The sequence below is a fragment of the Fusarium redolens genome (genome assembly GCF_020744475.1).
Source record: "Fusarium redolens strain MPI-CAGE-AT-0023 chromosome Unknown BKA55scaffold_7, whole genome shotgun sequence".
Classification (NCBI taxonomy): domain Eukaryota; kingdom Fungi; phylum Ascomycota; class Sordariomycetes; order Hypocreales; family Nectriaceae; genus Fusarium; species Fusarium redolens.
The window spans coordinates 1,316,019-1,334,416 of record NW_025763670.1 but is presented as its reverse complement, the minus strand read 5'-3'; the positions used below and the strand labels follow the sequence as shown (position 1 = coordinate 1,334,416).

At 48.8% G+C, this 18,398-nt stretch overlaps 5 protein-coding genes across 5 annotated transcripts; 4 read left to right on the top strand and 1 right to left on the bottom strand.

The window, feature by feature from the left end:
* Window positions 1–18: 18 nt before the first annotated feature.
* BKA55DRAFT_689442 (WD40-repeat-containing domain protein) lies at window positions 19–2,104 on the bottom strand (the record flags this gene model as incomplete). Its single annotated transcript, XM_046199352.1, has 10 exons — window positions 19–871; window positions 920–1,020; window positions 1,071–1,130; window positions 1,188–1,349; window positions 1,406–1,426; window positions 1,488–1,613; window positions 1,670–1,744; window positions 1,802–1,878; window positions 1,955–1,991; window positions 2,042–2,104. The coding sequence occupies 10 exons, from the start codon at window positions 2,102–2,104 to the stop codon at window positions 19–21; spliced, it is 1,575 nt and encodes a 524-aa protein (XP_046050185.1).
* A 4,354-nt stretch (window positions 2,105–6,458) lies between these two features.
* Window positions 6,459–8,582, top strand: BKA55DRAFT_510399 (uncharacterized protein; the record flags this gene model as incomplete). Its single annotated transcript, XM_046187595.1, has 3 exons — window positions 6,459–6,486; window positions 6,548–6,766; window positions 6,925–8,582. The coding sequence occupies 3 exons, from the start codon at window positions 6,459–6,461 to the stop codon at window positions 8,580–8,582; spliced, it is 1,905 nt and encodes a 634-aa protein (XP_046050184.1).
* A 497-nt stretch (window positions 8,583–9,079) lies between these two features.
* On the top strand, window positions 9,080–10,681 carry BKA55DRAFT_613740 (uncharacterized protein). Its single transcript, XM_046196687.1, has 3 exons — window positions 9,080–9,326; window positions 9,410–9,980; window positions 10,034–10,681. The coding sequence occupies exons 1-3, from the start codon at window positions 9,248–9,250 to the stop codon at window positions 10,281–10,283; spliced, it is 900 nt and encodes a 299-aa protein (XP_046050183.1). The 5' UTR covers window positions 9,080–9,247; the 3' UTR covers window positions 10,284–10,681.
* Window positions 10,682–10,940: 259 nt separating this feature from the next.
* Window positions 10,941–13,378, top strand: BKA55DRAFT_566556 (uncharacterized protein). The gene is made up of 4 exons (XM_046192651.1): window positions 10,941–11,739; window positions 11,801–12,380; window positions 12,430–12,827; window positions 12,887–13,378. The coding sequence occupies exons 1-4, from the start codon at window positions 11,392–11,394 to the stop codon at window positions 12,956–12,958; spliced, it is 1,398 nt and encodes a 465-aa protein (XP_046050182.1). The 5' UTR covers window positions 10,941–11,391; the 3' UTR covers window positions 12,959–13,378.
* A 130-nt stretch (window positions 13,379–13,508) lies between these two features.
* On the top strand, window positions 13,509–17,278 carry BKA55DRAFT_347872 (uncharacterized protein). The gene is made up of 2 exons (XM_046185787.1): window positions 13,509–15,081; window positions 15,134–17,278. The coding sequence occupies exons 1-2, from the start codon at window positions 13,581–13,583 to the stop codon at window positions 17,050–17,052; spliced, it is 3,420 nt and encodes a 1,139-aa protein (XP_046050181.1). The 5' UTR covers window positions 13,509–13,580; the 3' UTR covers window positions 17,053–17,278.
* The last annotated feature ends 1,120 nt before the right edge of the window (window positions 17,279–18,398 follow it).

Genomic DNA, 18,398 nt, shown 5'->3' with positions numbered 1-18,398 from the left:
GGTCCTTCGGCCATTATACTAACTCGTGCCGTTTTGGATAGAGGCAGATGGGGGAGCGGACGGAGGGGCAGATACAGAGGCAGAGGCAGATGCTCTTGATGTCGAACCCTTGTTAGCCCAGCGCTGGAGGATCAATGCCTGATTCGAGCTTCCCACCACGACACACCACTCTCCTCCGGGACTCCAGGCTGCCTGTCGACCCACAAAATTGGCAGATGAAGACTCCGTCTTATGTGCCTTCAACGGCTCATGAGGATCCTCTTGACTGTACCTCGACGCCCAGGTCTCTAGGGTCTCTGCGTTATAGTCACCAATCTCTTCACTCAGCCTGATTGCGTCTGCTCGGAAGGCGCTTGGAATGTCCTTGTCGGCCCCTCCGTTCCGGCCTTTATTAGAGTCCGTCTTGGGTGGTCGACCCTTCACAAGCCTCATCCAACTTGGATGGGGGACTGGTTTACTCCTGTCCCTGTTTGGGTCCTTGAGCACTTCCATAAACTCTCGGTACGCTAACAAGCGTTCGAAATCCCAAAAGAAAACGTTTCCACCTGCATTACAAAATGCCAAAACTGGATGCTGATCCGGCACAAAATGTAACTTAAAACGCATGAAGAACTGCGGGCCACAGTTGGGAGTATGGAACTGGAGCAGCATAGTATACTGAGAGGGACACTGCGGAGACATCGTTGGAACAAACGCTGAACGTGTGAGACGGCTCGCCTCGTCGTAATTGGTTGGAACAGTTGTCTGAGCTGTCGGCGCCATACTCTGGGGAGGGGGAGGATTTGAGGAAGAGAAACCCTCTATTCTCCAAAGCGAGATAACATTGTCATGGCATGCCCTAGATAGGATATAGTCACCATAGAATGCCACGCTGTGCTGTGTTAGCATTCAGACCATCAGAAATGAACACAGAGCCTACCAATCGATGATACCACTGTGGACTGCCGAGGTCGAAAAGTGAGGGTAGTGAACACGGACAGGGGTAGTGATGGCCTCGGTAGGCAGATCAGGGAGCGTCCACTTTGACAAAATTAGAAAGGTGCGCCATAAGCTTGCTGAAACATAATTACCAGGTTAATAATCTGGTCATGGCCAGCGGACAGGATGTACCGGCCAGTGTCATGGAAAGCCTAGCGGCAATTGTCAGCATTCAGGAAGTAGACGTTGAAATCGAGTGAAAATCCCACCAAGCTGAGAAGATCCCATGAATGGCCTTCACCAGCGAGGATAACCAAGCAGGGCCGGTTGGCGTGGACTGGGTCAATACTCCAGACACGAATACTCGTGTCACCAGAAGCGGAGGCGATAATAGACGGGTCTGCAGGAGAAGTTGCTAGATCATTGACATCCTGCTTCAAATAAGTTTCTGTGTCAAAGCGTGACAAATTGGAGTAGATGAACGAACACCTCCGTGGCCGGTAAGGCACTAGAACCAAGCAAGAGTCAGCGACTGCCATTGCACAACATTTTCTTGGAATAGAAGATACCCTGTATAGTTTCCCGTTCACAACATCATAGATCTTGACTTTGGCATCGACTCCACCAATGCATAGGTAGGGGGCTCCTGTTACGGGATCTTTTGTCCAAGTACAACAGCATGCGGAAGCCTCTTCCTGGACAATGTTAGCAAACCACAATGGGCAGGTAGAGCACATTAAGCAATGCCTACATCATCATCTCTGATCACTGAGAGGACTTCGCATGGGTTGTTGTCAGCTGTTTGAGATAGGGTACAGATAACCACCTGGGCACGCGTGAGAATTCGTTCTGGCAGAATTCAACAGATTGAGGGGAGACTTACATGCTTTTTGCTGATAGCTGCAAAGACAGGTGGTGCATCCAGAGGCTGGTAAGGACAGAACTTGACATCAAAGAACTCTACAATCCCGGAAAACCTTGCGTTAGAAAAGACAATGCATTGACTACTAGGTCGAATGAAAAAAGGGGGCAATACCAGCAACGTTGTCATTCTCGAGAAACTCTGTATCGTTCTAATGAATTTGTCAGTTTCGAGGACTCTATGGGGCATGTAGATGATTACTTCTAGGGAGAACGAGGAACGAAGCTTGGGTAGCTCAAACGCATTGTCATCGGTGATAGCCATACTGGCTGGCTAATCAATAATAACCGTTCAAGATTATGCTTTGGCGACTAATCTTGGATAAGACCTCACAATGTTGCACACAGGGGTGGGAATTGCGGGGAGATGACGAGAGTCGATTTCTCCTTTTGGGTGTGTAGGCAAGAATTGCTTGATGTTGTTGTCTCTTTGAAGGCTTGTAGACCGGGAGGCAAGGTTGAGAGGTTGACAACAAAATAAACGCCATTGACGAGAACTTAGGAGCAGCGTCGTGAGACAAGCAGAAAAGAAACAAAATCTTTGGTCTCTGAATCGCGAGTATCAGGATTAATAATATAGTTAAAAAGCCACCATTATTTCGCTTTGCCGTTCACATCAAAATCCAGGATCAAGAAAAGAATTATCAACGCGATGCGCGTCGAGTTGAATGATGCTACGTTAGTAGATGTTGTTGAGAGAAAGAGCGGCGAATAAGGTCACTTAGTAGCAAGGTGGGTCTGAGTGCTAAGCAGGCTCTGGTTGGTTGGATCAGCGAGCGAGAGTTTCCATTGGCGAAGCAGTTCATTCTTTTTCCTACCTCAGGCTCCTTCTTACACTTCACCAAATATTACCTACCAAGCAGAGACTACCCTACCATTAGAACGGTCTGAGATTTGGCTCTATAGGTAGAAATAGCCTGAGGAGTGAAATCTCAGACTCCCCATACGAATGACGGGTACCTAACGTACGTCTCAACGACCACCAGCTTGCTTTAGGTCTAGGCTGGCTCTCATTGTCAATGTCAAGAGATGGATCGTGATGTCAACTTAGACATTATCTGCATGGCCAAGGAGCATTTCCTCCAGGCTGCAGAATGATTTGCTCTTTCAAAACGTCTTCTTGCACTACATATCACCAATCATTCCTCTCGTTTCATGTCGTTCACATCTTGGATCCAGTCTCTATTGCAGAACCTGCAGCACCGCAGAATCATTCTCAAGGTCAGTTGCGCGCAATTGTTACCTCAGGAATGCTCAGCTTCCAAGTCGAAGATCTTTGTGGCTTTGCATACCAAAGACGAAAGTAAATCATCTAACCTCTTCGTGCCTCGTATGAGTCTTGATACACCACAGATACAAATGTCGTGAGCTGGGACATCTTGTTGCCTATACACTTCGGAATGACGGAGCTTTGAGACGTACATGACCTCACTTACCTCATCACCGCCTCGTACAGCCGAGTGCCTGATCTGATCGTATTCGATCCAAACGTAGTGTTTCGAGGGAATTCACTGTCATTCTGACGCACAGTCACTCATTACACTCGCGTCGTCGTGGCTCTGCCTCGCATCGGTCTCACAATCCTGTGTGTAGTATTGATGCATGATCCCATGACCATGAGTATACCTAGAAACTGAGCGAGCGCAGCAAAGAAAAGGCCCAACTTCTTCTGAAGGCTTTCTGTCGTCAATGATGCTCAGGATATCTAGACTACCAGCTTCAATGTCCAATTCAGGTTGCCATCAGAGCCATCTCAGCAAACACACTTTCGGCCTGAATTTTCGTGACGATTGGCTACATTTTCAAGGCCAGAGTAACATTGATACAAAAAGAATGGATGGCTACCTACCAATCAAGCCTCCGTCACGCTAGCCTCACTATCAAGGTCCTAGTTGTCGATCATAAATGTCAGGGACTTGCAACTGAGCACACCAAGCCATCCGCCATCGATCGCAGCACGGGCGTTGACGTGCTAGGGTGTTCAAGGGTCCTCGCAACGACTTCCCGATAAACTTCGTCCAACTTTTAGTGAGGGACACAAGGACGGTCTTGCAGTATCAGACGGTGCTCCATCATGAGATGGGCTGGGCCGGGATTGAAGTTATCCGTCCACTGGTCCCTTGTGGCTTGAGCAAGGGAGAAATGACCTAGCTACCCGTTGTCAGTTATCCAAAGGGTTGTGCAACGGGAAAGGCGCCGTCAACCAACGACCTCCAGATCCCGCGCTTGAAGAATGAGCTTCAGTCCCTAGACTACAGGAGCACCATGACCGGGTCTGAGTTACACTCCATTAGAACAAGGGTCTTGCGATGGCACGCCCCCCAAGATACCTGCTCAGGAGAAGAGCATTATCGAGGTGGGCACAAAAGCAATAACGGCTGCTACCTAGTGATAACGCTGTTGCGTGAAGTTTCGAGGGATACGGCATGCTGAGGCGGATGGGGGCATGGCGTATTGTGACACAACAGACAAAACGAAATTTTTGATCATGCAAAAGTGTGACGATTAGTATTCATTAAGAGATAGAACTACTATAGATGAGGCAACAAAGAATTGTGTCACGAGAGGCACATGCTGGTTCGTGCACAATAACCCTGTATTATCTGTAGAAATTATTCCTCATCTTGAAACACCGAATTATACTGTACAGCAACTGATGGATCCCCTGGATGATAAGTGAGGAAAGTATCGGAGAAGACAAAGCCAATTCCTCGATTGATGGCATAAGAAGCTCGATCTTTGATTGAGCTCTCTTGTTTCAACATCGGAGCAACGATTAATTGTGGTCCCCTCCTTCAGCGATTGTCAACTATTCCTTTTCCGTGCATGGTCGTTAATCTTACTCGTCATTCTGTTCAACGTCATTCCTCATTCCCTTCCCCGCCATCAAAAAAGAAAGAGAAAATACTGAGGGGAGACAAACCTATCAAATGTTTGCACAGACCGCGAGTCATGAGGACAATGAGAACTGCAAGCCATTTCCGTTCAGCTTTTCAAGGGTTGGTTGGTTGGCTGGTTGTCCCAATTGTTTCCTCCATTCATTGAGTTACCCAACAGGATAAACCTGCAGCAAAGAGACTCTTGTTGTCTCTGTTCTCGAAACTCGACCATTGATTGTCAAGGATGGCGTTGAGCGTCTTTGCTTTTCCCAAGACTACGTAACCCAGTAACACATCGTGGCCACCCTCCAGAACTGCAGCCTCATTTCGAGTCTCCCTGCACCCCGAGGTGGTTCTGAATATCATCTACTCTACCTAGTCTAGGTACTGTACCTACATACAAACGGTAAATCCGCAGCCCGCCAACGGTGCATCCGACGAACTTCGGAGTTTCTTGACCATCGCTGCAAGTGGCATTTCGTGTCCCTCTTAGCCTTGGGTTTTTGTGTGATGGGGTTGGAATATACCTTGTAAGCAACCTTGTCTCAGGTGCATAAGCCTCCGTGACGAGGTACTCGAGGATGACGATCTTTTGTCAACAACAACGTTGTCTCGAGTATATCGTTGACGATAACATTTGGGGTCCAGGGAGTTCAAGAACAGCTCAAAACCAAGTCAAAAGACCAGGGCTTGACTCCAAACAATAGTTGAGTACTAAACTGATAAATCTTTCAGCTGTGACGTCGAGTGTGGACAACCTCTTCTTATTAAACAACAAACATCCATCGCAAACCAACCAACCAACCTTAACTCGTCAAGCCCCCGGTTAAGCCCAGAGAATAATCTCATTTTTCACTTTTCACTCCCTGTTTTTTTTTTTTCGAGCCTTACATTTTCTGGTTCTCACTCGCATACAGACAACACTGTTGAGTTCCCCATTCCCGGATGCGCGTTGCTCCGGGGCCCTGTCCCTAGACTGGATTCGTACACAACCCTGGTTCACGATTAACAGCCATCTCTTGGTCTCTTTTTATATATCTCTGTGTTGCTCGCACTTGTTCACCTCAATAGCTGCAACCCAATTCATTCTCAGTCTTCATTCTCCTCAGTGCTCTTAGGCACCATAGAGAGAAATCCATATCTGCTAGGTATTTCAGTGCCCAGGCATCTCTTTACTTGACCAAATTGCTCTACGACTTTGTCCATCATCGTCAACCTCAGTTTCTCCCTTTGAGACTCATGATCTGTATCACCAGATCAGCAATTGCCTCATCTTGAATACCCCCAAAACATTGTGCTCCTATTCTAGTCCCTAAACCCATATCATTAAGGACCTCGGACTTGATTACCACGTCCGTGCCCTGTTATTCAAGATATCTTCCACTACCTACCCGCCTCTAGATCACAAAGTCTCACACCTACTATCGACTAGATCCACTTTGGCAGTTGACGCCAAAAGACACTATCTCAGGTTAGCGAGTTATGGTGGGAGACCTTCAGCCCACTTACATCACTTCTTCTGTTCCTCGACTCTGATTTATTCGCGGTCGAGTCCCTTCGTGCACTCGCTTAAACTCTGATCTCGAACGATCATCCAATATTCGCCTCTCCAGTGATCATTGATTGGTATTAGCCAACATTCACTGGACACGCCCTGCCTGCATATCTCTCGCTTTGAACTAGAACTCTACTACCAGACCAGTTCGTTGCGGAGCTCGCTGCTCTTGCACCGTTATCTTCATGGAGCATACTTTCTTGACTATACATAGTGAGTTATCTCTGCCACAGTCTCGCCTCTCCCAAACCTGCACTAACACGTTTTCATCCAGATTTACATCCGGACGCTAATATCCTTTACGCGTCTGATTCCATCTTTGAAATCCTTGGATACTCTCCACAGGACGTCATCAATAAGTCTGCTTTCGAATTCTTTCATCCGGATGAAATCCCATATGCGCGATCCGTCCATAGTCGCGGCGTCTTGCTGGACAAGGCGGCCGTTCTGCACTATGCACGTCTTCGCTCTTGTGATGGTCGTTGGGTAAGCAGTGAATGCTGCTTCTCAATCGTCCACAATATTCTTTTTGCTTGTATAAGTATCTACCGGCGTGATGCCAAGAGTGAGAGTATGTTCACCTTGAGGTACTCTGTAATGCAGTCACCTCGCCCCCTGACATACCTTTTTGCATGTATTGACACAATTTAGGACGTGCTCTGGACGCACCACAAGTCAGGCGTCTCTTCTCACGCTCCCCTAGAGACCCACGATATCACATGTTGCAACATCTGTCCCCTAAGTTCAGGTTGCCACCCGTAGAGCGTGAACCCCGAGCTGCTCTTATCCTCAATCGGTTCACTAGAACATTGACTGTCATGTTTGCAACCGATGCTGTCGCCTCCATCCTCGGGGTTCCTGCCGAACAAGTCCAGCATAAAAGCTTCTACGAATGCATTCGAGAGACCTGCTTGGATGATGCGCTTAAGTGCATTGAGAGTGCGAAGGCCAATGATTCCATTGCTTACTTGCGATTCTGGTCTAGAGATCCACGACGACCCGAAGACTTCGAGGACGAAGAGAGCAATGTCGACGAGGAGTCGACGATTGATGGAGTTGATGAGCGAAATGAAAGCGAGGGACCTCGTCATCTCAGAAACGGCACCAGCAACAGCCCGTACCCAGGCCAGAATGGATCTGGAAGCGGCTTAATGGGACCGAACCAGCAACGACGTGCTGAGAGCCGCCGCTCTAGCGATTCTGAGGGAGGTGGCGTTAAGTTGGATGGTGCCATGGATATCGACTCTAACTCCAACTCCAACTCCCACCGGGGCTCAGCAGGTCCCTCCATCAAGGCAGAGCCCGATGTGGACATGCAGGATGGCACTACTTCCAACGAAACATCGGGTGAATCCCGCACTACGAGCTCCAATGCTCTGGGCTCTAGTTCACGAGCTGCTGGTTATCAGACTCCTCTCACACCACAGTCGCCACAACCGCTTGAGGATAACGCACCCCAAGCACGCAGATCGCGCAGCCGCCCAGCACGACAATTGGCACCTTCTGTCGAGCTGGAAGCGGTCGTCTCATGTACCTCTGACGGTCTTGTCGTCATCCTCCGCCCAGCAAGACCTCAGATTCCCAGTGCCGAGCCTCTCCAAATCCCTTCTACCTTCGACCATGGTGTGTTCGCTGCTCCTTGGGCGCAACAACCTGTGTATCCCCAGTATCCTCACGAGGCTGTTCACAATTTCCAAGCTCCATATGCTCCACACCATATGCCATTGCGAAGTGGTATCCAAGCTGCCGGCGGGCCACCTATGGATCAGCTCATGCAGTCCATTAGAGATGTTGCTGTATTCGCTTGGGCCCTCGTGGGTATCAACGGAAATATAGCATCTTATGGTCATGGTCAGCCGTCAGGAGAGGCTCAACCTCCCGACGGTCTTCCCATATGGGATCCCGAAGCGGGAGACGCCTCATACGAAGGGCCTTACAACCAGGCTGCTCAGCGATGGGCTCGAGAGGCCCAACGACAGCAGTCATCGCTCCACCAGCAGGACTCGGTGTCAACTGAGTTCTCGATGGAGAGAACAGCAGATTACAGCACAACTGGAATGGGATATCAGAACCATGCAACCAATGGCCATGGTAACTCATGGTATTCACAACCATTGGCTCATCAACGCAACCAAGAGGCGTTCGCCCAGAACAGCCGTCAGCACCATCAGGATCCCTCCAACATGACGGCTTCTTCAGTGAACCAACCTCCAAGCCAGTGGAGTGACGGACAGCATTGGCTTGGAAACCCTCAAGTTCCTACGACGTCAGCCGAGGATCACCATAACCATACAAACGGATGGCATTAGTGTCGTTCAAGATAGGGCCTATTGGAAAGTATTCTGGGGATGTATATATCATTGATCATGAAATATTGAACAAAGGAAATGAGGGGAGAAGGGTTTAACTGATGTGTTGTTTATAACTCAACAGCTCAGTGGCGGCAGGCTTGTTTGTTTGATCTCAATCTTGATCAATCTCCTGCACTCTTCGAAGTAAGCTGTTGTGGTGAGGAGAAATGAGACGGTGTAGCTGGAATCGTCCGTAGACATGTGCTGGGGGAAAACCTTGAATGTGATTAATATATTGTGATTTCCGCTCTTCAAACGAATAATTCCGACTCTCGTATAACAAATGCGTGTTTGGATCAGAATTACCATTTAGGGACCCAATTGAAGTGGCTTCGCCCTTGAGGTACTACCCTGCGCGTACCTAAGCTGGATCGCGCATGTGATTGGCTCCAGGGAAAGGGAAGCTTGGGCCACCTCTCATCAAGGGGGTGGTTTCTGGAGAGGCGACCGTGGAAGTTTCGCCGTTATTAGAGAGAGATACGTACGTCAGCTTCATATTTAGCAACCTTCGCTCTTTTGAAACCACGATTCCGCTGGAAAGACGGTTACTATACTATCGCAATCAGCGCGTATTGCAGAACTGGTTTATTAAATCGAGCGGAACTTCACATCAAGTTCTGATCATGTCCGCTTCCAGCGCCCGAGGGCACTATGCCAACCCACCTTTGGAGGACGAGGACGACCTGATCGACCCTGATGATGGTAAGTGATCGCTCACCAGATTCTTATTCTTGCTCGAACATACAAGGCTCTACTGTACACTCTGTGGAAACTAACATATCCAGCTGATCTCAACGACTTCGACGACCCTCTTGCGACCAACAACTCCCGTCAGCCCTTGACAGGCAACATTGGCTCCAGCTCATCATCGCGACCGCTGAACGAAGGTTATCTGACCTCGCGAATCCCCGGAGAAGACCGAAGAGCTCCCCAAAATACAATTGACGAGTCCGTATGGGATACACTGCGCCGCGACCTGCTCGCTGTCTGGGCAAAGCTCAGAGAGGTGCTCTACCCACGCTATCTCCTGGGCGGTACCATGTTTGATAACGAGGGAGGTCTGCGCGGTGCTTACTCCAGCATCCGCGGCGCTGGTCTTTCAGGGACAAGAGAAGAACTCACCGGACTGGCAAGCCGTATGGTTGATGCTGAGGCTCTGCTCCAGAGCAACATGACTCCTGGTCTTCGCGACTGGGATCTCTGGGGTCCTCTGATCTTCTGTCTGCTTCTAAGTGTTCTCCTGAGCATCACCGCTCGATCTGAGCAGCGCGATGCTGTATTCAGTGGTGTCTTTGCCATGATTTGGCTCGGTGAGGCTGTCGTGACGCTACAGATCAAGCTGTTGGGTGGTAACATGTATGTTTCGCTATCTGGGTTTGCGCATGTGACATTTGCTAACTTGTTCAAAGCTCCTTCGCTCAGAGCGTCTGCATCATTGGATATACTCTTTTCCCTCTGGTTCTTGCTGCCATGATGTCTGCTCTAGGTCTTCACTGGATTGCTCGCATCCCCATCTATATCGTCCTTATCAGCTGGTCTCTGGCTGCTGGTGTCAGCATTCTCGGTGGCAGCGGAGTTGTCAAGAACCGAGTAGCCATTGCAGTGTACCCTCTGCTTGTCTTCTATCTCGGTCTTGGCTGTCTGTGCTTTATTAGCTAGGCCCAGGCTCGCAACCAGGAAACGCATTTCAGTATTCGGTTGCTGCAACTTGAAAAGACGGTGTGGTTAAAAGGGTTGATTTATACTGATGTATTCTTACTTGAAACGAACCGGAACCTTACTAGAACTGCGGTGTTGAGTGTTTCGGTGATGGGGTGTCATGGACTGATTTCTAGGGTTCTTGAACTATTCTTTACAAACATGTATCAATTTTTATCATGATATGCTTCATTGAATATGGCAGTTTGTTTGTTTTCCCAAAACGGAACAGATCCCTGGCTTGATTAACGTGGAGATAAGGTACCAAGCCGTTGGGTCCTATTCTATTCTAGATGCAGAGATCTCTGGGCATATAAAAGACTGACAATATGAGATGGCACACATTCACGAATCATGCTATGAATGGCTCAACGAACATGCATTTGCCGGGTGACTATTGAGGTTAAAGCAAGGTTACAACTTCTGCTCCCGAACCGGAAGCTGGGTAGGTATGAACTGGTGGGCTTTGGTCCATTTAAACAAAGATCGGTCAAGGTAGGTAGTTAAGGTTTTTGTTTAAAGGTGGAACAAAGTCATGGTTAAGGGTCGAGTTTCAGTATAAAGTCAACTTGCATACAATCCTTTTGGGCGTTTCACATTTTCCCCAACTGTTTGTGATCATTTTCTCTTTGTTTAATCGTAAAAATGACGTCCAATCTCGATCTTCCATTGTTACCCCTCCTGCCGGCGTGGACATTGGCGCCAGGCGGGCGGTGAATACCTTAGCTACAGTAGGTAAAGGTAGGCCCAGGTGTCTGGGTTAGCTCTGGTTATTTTGACATCGGCGACTCTGCATGTGTTTGATTGGCTCCACGCAGCGCTCAACTCAACTTCGATTCCAACATCGAAGAGCGACCCAACTCAGACAACCTGCGCCCAGCCTGATTCCGAGTCCAGCGCATATTTTTGCTCATACACCACTCGTGATTCTCGGACCTTACATGCCTTGTTTTGCCTCTTAAACTATAAAATCTACGTCAAAAGTTCAACGTCTTCTCCTTATCAAACTCAATCCTGTTACCGTTGGTCGTCCTTAATCTGCCGTCATCACACCAAGCCTTTAAACACCATGGCCGACGACGCTCCCGATGCCAGTCCCAAGAACGAACCTCTCAACGTCGAAACCAAGGAAGACGAAGAGACTCGCGCTACTCGTCGCGAACTAAAGCAATCTTCTATCTCCGACCCCCCAACATCTGGTCCAGAAGATGCTGCCAACACATCGGATGCGCCCGATAATGACTTGAAAGAGCAAGTCACCTCTCCTAAGAAGAAGCGCGCGCATGACCAACTAGAGGGAAGCAAGGATGCTGAGGAAAACGATGCGAACAGCGTAGCATCATCTGACTCGGCCAAGGATAGAGCTCTGCGAACCGAGCCCGAGAAGAAGCGACATCGCGACGAAGATACAGATTTGGTATGCTAACTGCAGTTTTGTTTGCGGAGATGTAGGGACTGGACTAATTCTTCCTTTGCAGCCATCGACAATTGCTTCCAGAGAGGCGACCAAAGACACCGAAGCGGGCAAATCACCTACAAAAAAGCCCCAAGGACAAACATCTGCTACCGCTTTCGCGGCGTCTGGCTTTGGCAAGCTGTCATCCGGGACATCGCCTTTTGCTTCTCTTGGTGCCTCTCAGAGCGGAAGTGCGTTCGGATCGCTCGCTGCTGGCAAGCCCTCGCTTAGCTCATTTGCTTCTCCGCCCTCATCCACAACAGCACAGCCTGCCGCGCCGCCCAAGCTGACCTTTGGAAGCTCAGGAGGAGCGTCGCCTTTTGCAGGCTTATCGACTGCAACCAACGGAAGCCCGTTTGGTGGAAGCACTTTTGGATCTGCTCTAGTGGGTACCAAGCCCCTCTCGAGCTTCGCCGCGCCTGGTGCGGAGCCCCTCAAGAGCGAGAAGCCTGCGAAGCCATTTGGTGCCCCGGATAGTGAGTCCGAGGCGGACGAAGAAGAGGACGAAGAAAGAGAGGAGAGTGAGCAGCCTCCTGAAGCCGAACGTGCTGTTTCACCAGAGAAGGAATCCGAGGAGAAAAAGAAGCTTAAGTTGCAGAAAGGCGAGTGTCCTATCTGTCTCTTTATCAAGTTAATACTGACAGTTATTAGTCGAGGTCAACGATGGCGAAGCCGGCGAGGCAACGGTTGTCTCTGTGAGGGCCAAGATGTTTTACCACGACAAAGAGGCCGGATGGAAAGAACGAGGTGCGGGTATGCTTAAAATTAATGTGCCCCAGGCCTGTGTCGAATACGACGAAAATGGCGCTGTCATCCCTGGTTCATTTGATGCTTCCGCTTTGGAAGTGGATGAGGAGGCCGCAGGAGGATCTCAAGGGCACAAGGTTGCCCGTCTCATCATGCGCCAAGATCAGACCCATCGAGTTATTTTGAACACAGCGCTTGTCGCCGCCATGAAATTCCAAGAAAAGGCTTCATTAAAGTCTGTTGGCATTCTCTTCACTGCTTTCGAGGGTGAACAGTCCAAACCTGTGAGCATCACAATGAGAGTAAGTCGCAATGCTTGGAATTTTCTGTATACTACTTGGAACTGACAGACGTCATGTAGATGTCAGCTGCTAACGCAAAGCTTTTCATGAATGAGATTGGAATCATCCAAAAAGAACTTCAGAACAGTTAGGCATTGTTTGGAAAGCTCTTGCAAAGCTGTTAAAACCCCATAAAGAGGTGATACCTAACCTCAAGCCCTGGTAGAATCGCAAACGGGGATTTGCATTGATACATGAGGAAGCCAGTCAGGCCAGGTGCCGTTTGTGCAAATGGCAAGCAGGGCAAACGACTAGAAGGATACAAAGTCGTGCCCAGCTCGGAACACACATGTTGATACAATGCACCGTGAGAGTCTATTCGCTTTCTGGCTTTTGCACGGAACCATGGATAGAATTGTGTATACATAGCTATCATTTGGGGAGCATTGCTGTGTCTTGACAATGGTATTGGGAAGCCATTAGTATAAGTCCTGAGATAGATGGAGATGAAATCACAGCCGTGTGCTGGTCATGCAGTCATATTCGCACAAATAAATACGCTTCGATTGATACAATAACATCTGTTTCTGCTAGGTTTTGTATTGCTCGTGCCATTTGGCTGTTGGTGATGTTGTAATTAATGCACGTGATTTGGCATCAATTTCGCGACTCGGGCAATGCATGACGTCGCCACTTTCACGTCTTGAAACGGCTTTCATCTTGTCATGAATTAAGTCGAGCCTCGCATATTTTTCTTCAATTTCCAGTAATTACATGGCAAAGCCCAAGGAAATACCAGACCGAACTGGTCTTAACACAGAATATTCACTGCCAGGGGGGAAACGCAAGCGTGATGGCGACGAAGACTCAACAGCTGAGAGCCCGACTTCAAGTCAGTCGAGCAGCTCGAAACCCAAACGGGGGGGCAAAGGAGCAAAAGGGCGGCCGACTCTTAAGAAAGAAGCTAGCAGTGTAGTAGTACCCTGCGTTGTGGAGTGGCCAGAAGAGTTCAAGCAAGTCGAGCGAACGCATCGAGCTCTCAATCTTGTCTACACCTTCTGCACGACTCGAAAACATCTCGCCACGACATTTGACACTATCAAATCTGCCGTTGAAGCCCATATCAAGCGGGAACTATTGGCCGATGAGATTGCTTCTATGGTGGCGATTCGTCCCGAGGGCCTTTTCTTTGCATATGTCGACGAGAATATGCTACAACTTGATGTCAAAGGCACTGAAAGAGACGAAGTCTTCCGAACTGGCAAATCATTCAGGTCTCAGGCTCCTGCGCATGATGCTTCGGTGGGCGGATACACTGGCATGGACAGCCTTGACAAGCAACATGATCGGGATCTCGAACCTGCAGGACGGGAAGTCCTCTTTCTCGAATTCATCGATGGCGATTTGAAGAGACAAGTCCCAGGCAAGGCTGGCGAGCCAACGAAGCCGAACCGTAAATTGAGAGACGAGCAGTTGAGAATGCCTGTTTTCAGCCAAAAGCAGATGACAAATTTGATTGAGAGGCGTAACCAAAGATTCGCCAATGCTATCAATATGTTCCTTAACAAATGCTCCGAAGATGGGATTGATCCACTTGAAACTCTCAAAGTACAGACAAAGGCATACATCCCAGCCCCTTCTGCCCAAGAAGAGTTTGCACCGGAGAAGGCAGCCGATTCCATCCCAGAAAGCATACCAAAGGAGCGTAAGACCGTGCCAGAAATCGTACAGGAGCTCAAGGAGAGCCCCTGGTACACTGGGCAGATTGTCCCTGATGGACACCGAGTCTTTGAGAAGCAGGAGGCTGTATATGGAGATCTCAACTTTCTCTTGAGCCAGGATTTGGTCAACGCTCTCTACAACGCCAAGGGAATCACACAGTTCTATGCGCATCAGTCAGAGGCTCTCAACAGTCTGCACGATGGTAAGCACGTTGTAGTGTCAACATCAACAAGCTCTGGCAAGAGTTTGATCTACCAACTCCCGGTCATTCGTGCCCTCGAAGAGGACTACAACTCCAGAGCAATGTACATCTTTCCCACAAAAGCCTTAGCACAGGACCAGAAGAGGAGCTTGAAAGAGATGATGAGTTATATGCCTGGTCTTGAAGACACTATGGTAGAGACTTTCGATGGCGACACCCCAATGACAGAGCGCAATGAGATTCGGGAGCAGGCAAGAATCATTTTCACAAATCCAGATATGCTTCATATCACCATATTACCCCAAGAAGAACGATGGAGATCTTACTTGAAGAACTTGAAATATGTCGTTGGTAAGTGCTTTCTTTGATTTATACTTTCTATACGCGTACTAATCATCAACAGTGGATGAGTTGCACTATTATAATGGTCAAATGGGATCTCACATGTCCTTCATCATGCGAAGATTGAGGCGAATATGTGCCGCCGTAGGAAACCGGCGCGTCAAGTTTATATCGTGTTCGGCTACAGTTGCGAACCCAGAGCAACACTTCAAGACCATATTCGGCATAGAAAACGTCCAACTGATAGATTACGATGGATCTCCATCGGGACGCAAGGAGTTTCTGTGCTGGAACACTCCGTATAAAGACCCTGGCGATCCTGCATCTGGCCGTGGCAGCACCAAGTTCGAATGCGCACGCCTGTTCTGTGCCCTGATGCTAAGAGGTGTAAGGATCATCGCATTTTGCAGAGTTCGGGCGCAATGCGAGCTGCTCGTGAGCACCATCAAGCAGGAGCTCGAGAACCTGGGGCGGTCAGAATGTACCAATCTGGTGATGGGATATCGTGGCGGCTATACAGCACAAGACCGCCGTAGGATCGAGTCTGAAATGTTTCAAGGTCAACTGCTCGGAATTGTTGCAACCACTGCGTTAGAGCTCGGCATCGATATTGGCTCCCTTGATTGTGTTATGACGTGGGGATTCCCTTATACTATTGCCAACCTGCGACAGCAAAGTGGCCGTGCTGGCCGTCGCAACAAGGATTCACTTTCGATTTTGGTTGGTGACGGATTTGCTACAGACCAGCATTACATGCAGAATCCAGACGAGCTATTCACAAAGCCCAACTGCGAGTTGCAGGTTGATCTGGAGAACATGCTTGTGCGTGAGGGACACATTCAATGCGCGGCATATGAAATGCCAATACGCCCAAAAGATGATGCAAAATACTTTGGCAAAGATTTACCGAAGATCTGCATGGAGCGTCTAATGAAAGATGAAATGGGCTTTTATCATTGCCATGATCGATTTCGCCCTGTCCCTGCAAAGTATGTTGCTATACGAGACACGGAAGACGACCACTTTGCTATCATAGATATCACCAACGGCCGAAATGTTGTCCTGGAGGAGCTGGAGGCCTCTAGAGCAACTTTTACACTTTACGATGGAGCCATTTTTCTCCACCAGGGAAACCCCTACCTTGTACGAGACTTCCAGCCCGACAAAGGAATGGCCAGGGTGGAAAGGGTCAAGGTTGAGTGGACAACTATTCAGCGTGATTATACTGATATCGATCCCACCGAGACAGAGGCTATCAGAACAATCTCGAATTCTCGGTCGCATGCTTACTATGGAACAATCAAGATCCAGCAAAACGTGTTTGGATTCTTCAAAGTCGACAAGAAGAACCGAGTGTTGGATGCGGTACAGGTAGACAATCCACCAGTGACACGTTTCAGCAAGGGAATGTGGCTCGACGTGCCTAAGAAGGCGATGAGCATTCTCCAAGAGAGACGCCTTCACGTTGCCGCTGCGATTCACGCTGCAGAGCATGCTATCATGAGTCTACTGCCAGCTTTTGTTATCAGCATGCCCGGGGATGTACGAACAGAGTGTAAGACGGCAGTGAAAGAGTTCGCAAAACAAGAATCACAGAGGAAGCGACCAGCAAGGTTGACATTCTACGATGCCAAAGGCGGTGCAGGAGGCTCAGGTATCAGCACGAAAGCGTTTGACCATGTCGACCAGCTACTACGGGATGCGTTGAAGCGGGTCGAAGACTGTCACTGTGAGCGAGGTTGTGTTGAATGTGTGGCTTCAGAGTTGTGCAAGCAAGCGAACGAAGTGATGAGCAAAGCGGGAAGTCAAGTGATTCTCAAGACTCTGTTGAATGTCGAGATCGACGTCGAGTCACTGCCGATGGGTCCAGAGTTAAACATTCCCATAGGTACTGAAACAGTTGTTCTGGCAGAACCTGTTCCGTACCGGGCCAAAGAGGTAGCCTTTGAAAACCTTAGCAGTAGCGATACCAACGAATGAACAACAGGATGCGCACGTTTGCGTGCCACTGCCGCTTTCTTTTTGTTGATGAGTTCGATTCCGACGATTTGGCGAAGTATTCACTTACGTCGGCAATTCATTGGCTGACATTTGCTTTCCTTGATTCTCTCTTTCAGCAGCTCCTGGATCTCTTATATTTAGCCACACGTCTCGATTCAGAGGACCCGCATCTGTTATGTATGCTCCACGCTCACAATCTTCGTCTTCATCTCGACTCTTTTGATCGCTTTGTGTTTCTTGACCCTTCCTTGTGTACTTCCGCTGTCGAATTCCAGAATGGTATTTGCTCGCCTCACAATGTTGATTATAGAAGACATCCATGGATATTATACCAATTGTACTATAATGTTTGCCCTCATTTCATCTCAGTCCTCAAACGCGAGGACTTGCATCAACGGTGTTGAAAGATGGTTGTTTCAGGTTGACAGTGTTAGCAACTCGAATTAGGAGAGGCCGTCAGCTTTGGCGTTTGTGATATCGGAATATCTGACACAGAAGATAGTAAAGAGGATTTGCATAGTGGCTTGCAGATTCGATGTGAAGCCTCGTTTGGGCGTCGAATGGGAGCAAATGGGCAAATGAGAGTCTGGATGGGAGTGTCGGTAGACGGGAAACCGGCACAGGGGGTCACCAGAATGAGATGCCCCTGTCTGGCTGATGAACAAGCTTTTTTTAAGTCTAGCCCGTAGGGGATCATTTGGTGTTGCTGATGTGGCCTGTATGGGGTAAGATGGCTTGGGTCTAGACCTCGGAAGGGTAAAGTGTGAAGGATATGAAATAAGGATAAAAACAAGAATAATTTGAATGGCACTAGTTACTTACGTAGGTCACTATTGGTATGACGATTAGAGCCAGAGATAGGGGGGCAAGTGAAAGTGCGATAAGACAGCTTTTTATGGTGAGAGAAATGCCAGCAATCATCAATGGACTACATCGCTCTGCCCTGTACAATGATGTCGTCTGGACGACGGTTAAAGCGTCAGTGACGTAGCCAGACTAGGGTGAGATTCATTCAAGGCGCTGCCAAGCAATGTACCCCCCCCCCCCCCCCCCGAAAATTAACGGTTGGGCCCGGCTTGGCCCAGCTAGAGACGAAACTTGGCAGGGCACAAGCATTGTGGGTGACCGCATCTTCATCATGCTGGAGCTATCTCATTGGCTCTTGAGGTCAAGGGGTCTTTTTTTATTTACTGGGAGATTGGGTGAGCCGTAGATCAAGATCCAAGGGGTGTCAAGGTCTGCCGAGAGGTGTGAAACATGGGGCTTGTATAGCATTGAATAGAAGATCGATTGGGAGTGAGGTAGTACCGGTTAGTGCCTTCCTC

Excerpts from the sequence above, each read along its gene's own strand:
- BKA55DRAFT_613740 (XM_046196687.1), top strand. The coding sequence starts at position 9,248 with ATGTCCGCTTCCAGCGCCCGAGGGCACTATGCCAACCCACCTTTGGAG. Across the intron at positions 9,327-9,409 it reads CCTGATCGACCCTGATGATG|CTGATCTCAACGACTTCGAC; the intron begins GTAAGTGATCGC and ends TAACATATCCAG. Across the intron at positions 9,981-10,033 it reads AAGCTGTTGGGTGGTAACAT|CTCCTTCGCTCAGAGCGTCT; the intron begins GTATGTTTCGCT and ends ACTTGTTCAAAG.
- BKA55DRAFT_566556 (XM_046192651.1), top strand. The coding sequence starts at position 11,392 with ATGGCCGACGACGCTCCCGATGCCAGTCCCAAGAACGAACCTCTCAAC. Across the intron at positions 11,740-11,800 it reads GCGACGAAGATACAGATTTG|CCATCGACAATTGCTTCCAG; the intron begins GTATGCTAACTG and ends CTTCCTTTGCAG. Across the intron at positions 12,381-12,429 it reads GAAGCTTAAGTTGCAGAAAG|TCGAGGTCAACGATGGCGAA; the intron begins GCGAGTGTCCTA and ends GACAGTTATTAG.
- BKA55DRAFT_347872 (XM_046185787.1), top strand. The coding sequence starts at position 13,581 with ATGGCAAAGCCCAAGGAAATACCAGACCGAACTGGTCTTAACACAGAA. Across the intron at positions 15,082-15,133 it reads GAACTTGAAATATGTCGTTG|TGGATGAGTTGCACTATTAT; the intron begins GTAAGTGCTTTC and ends AATCATCAACAG.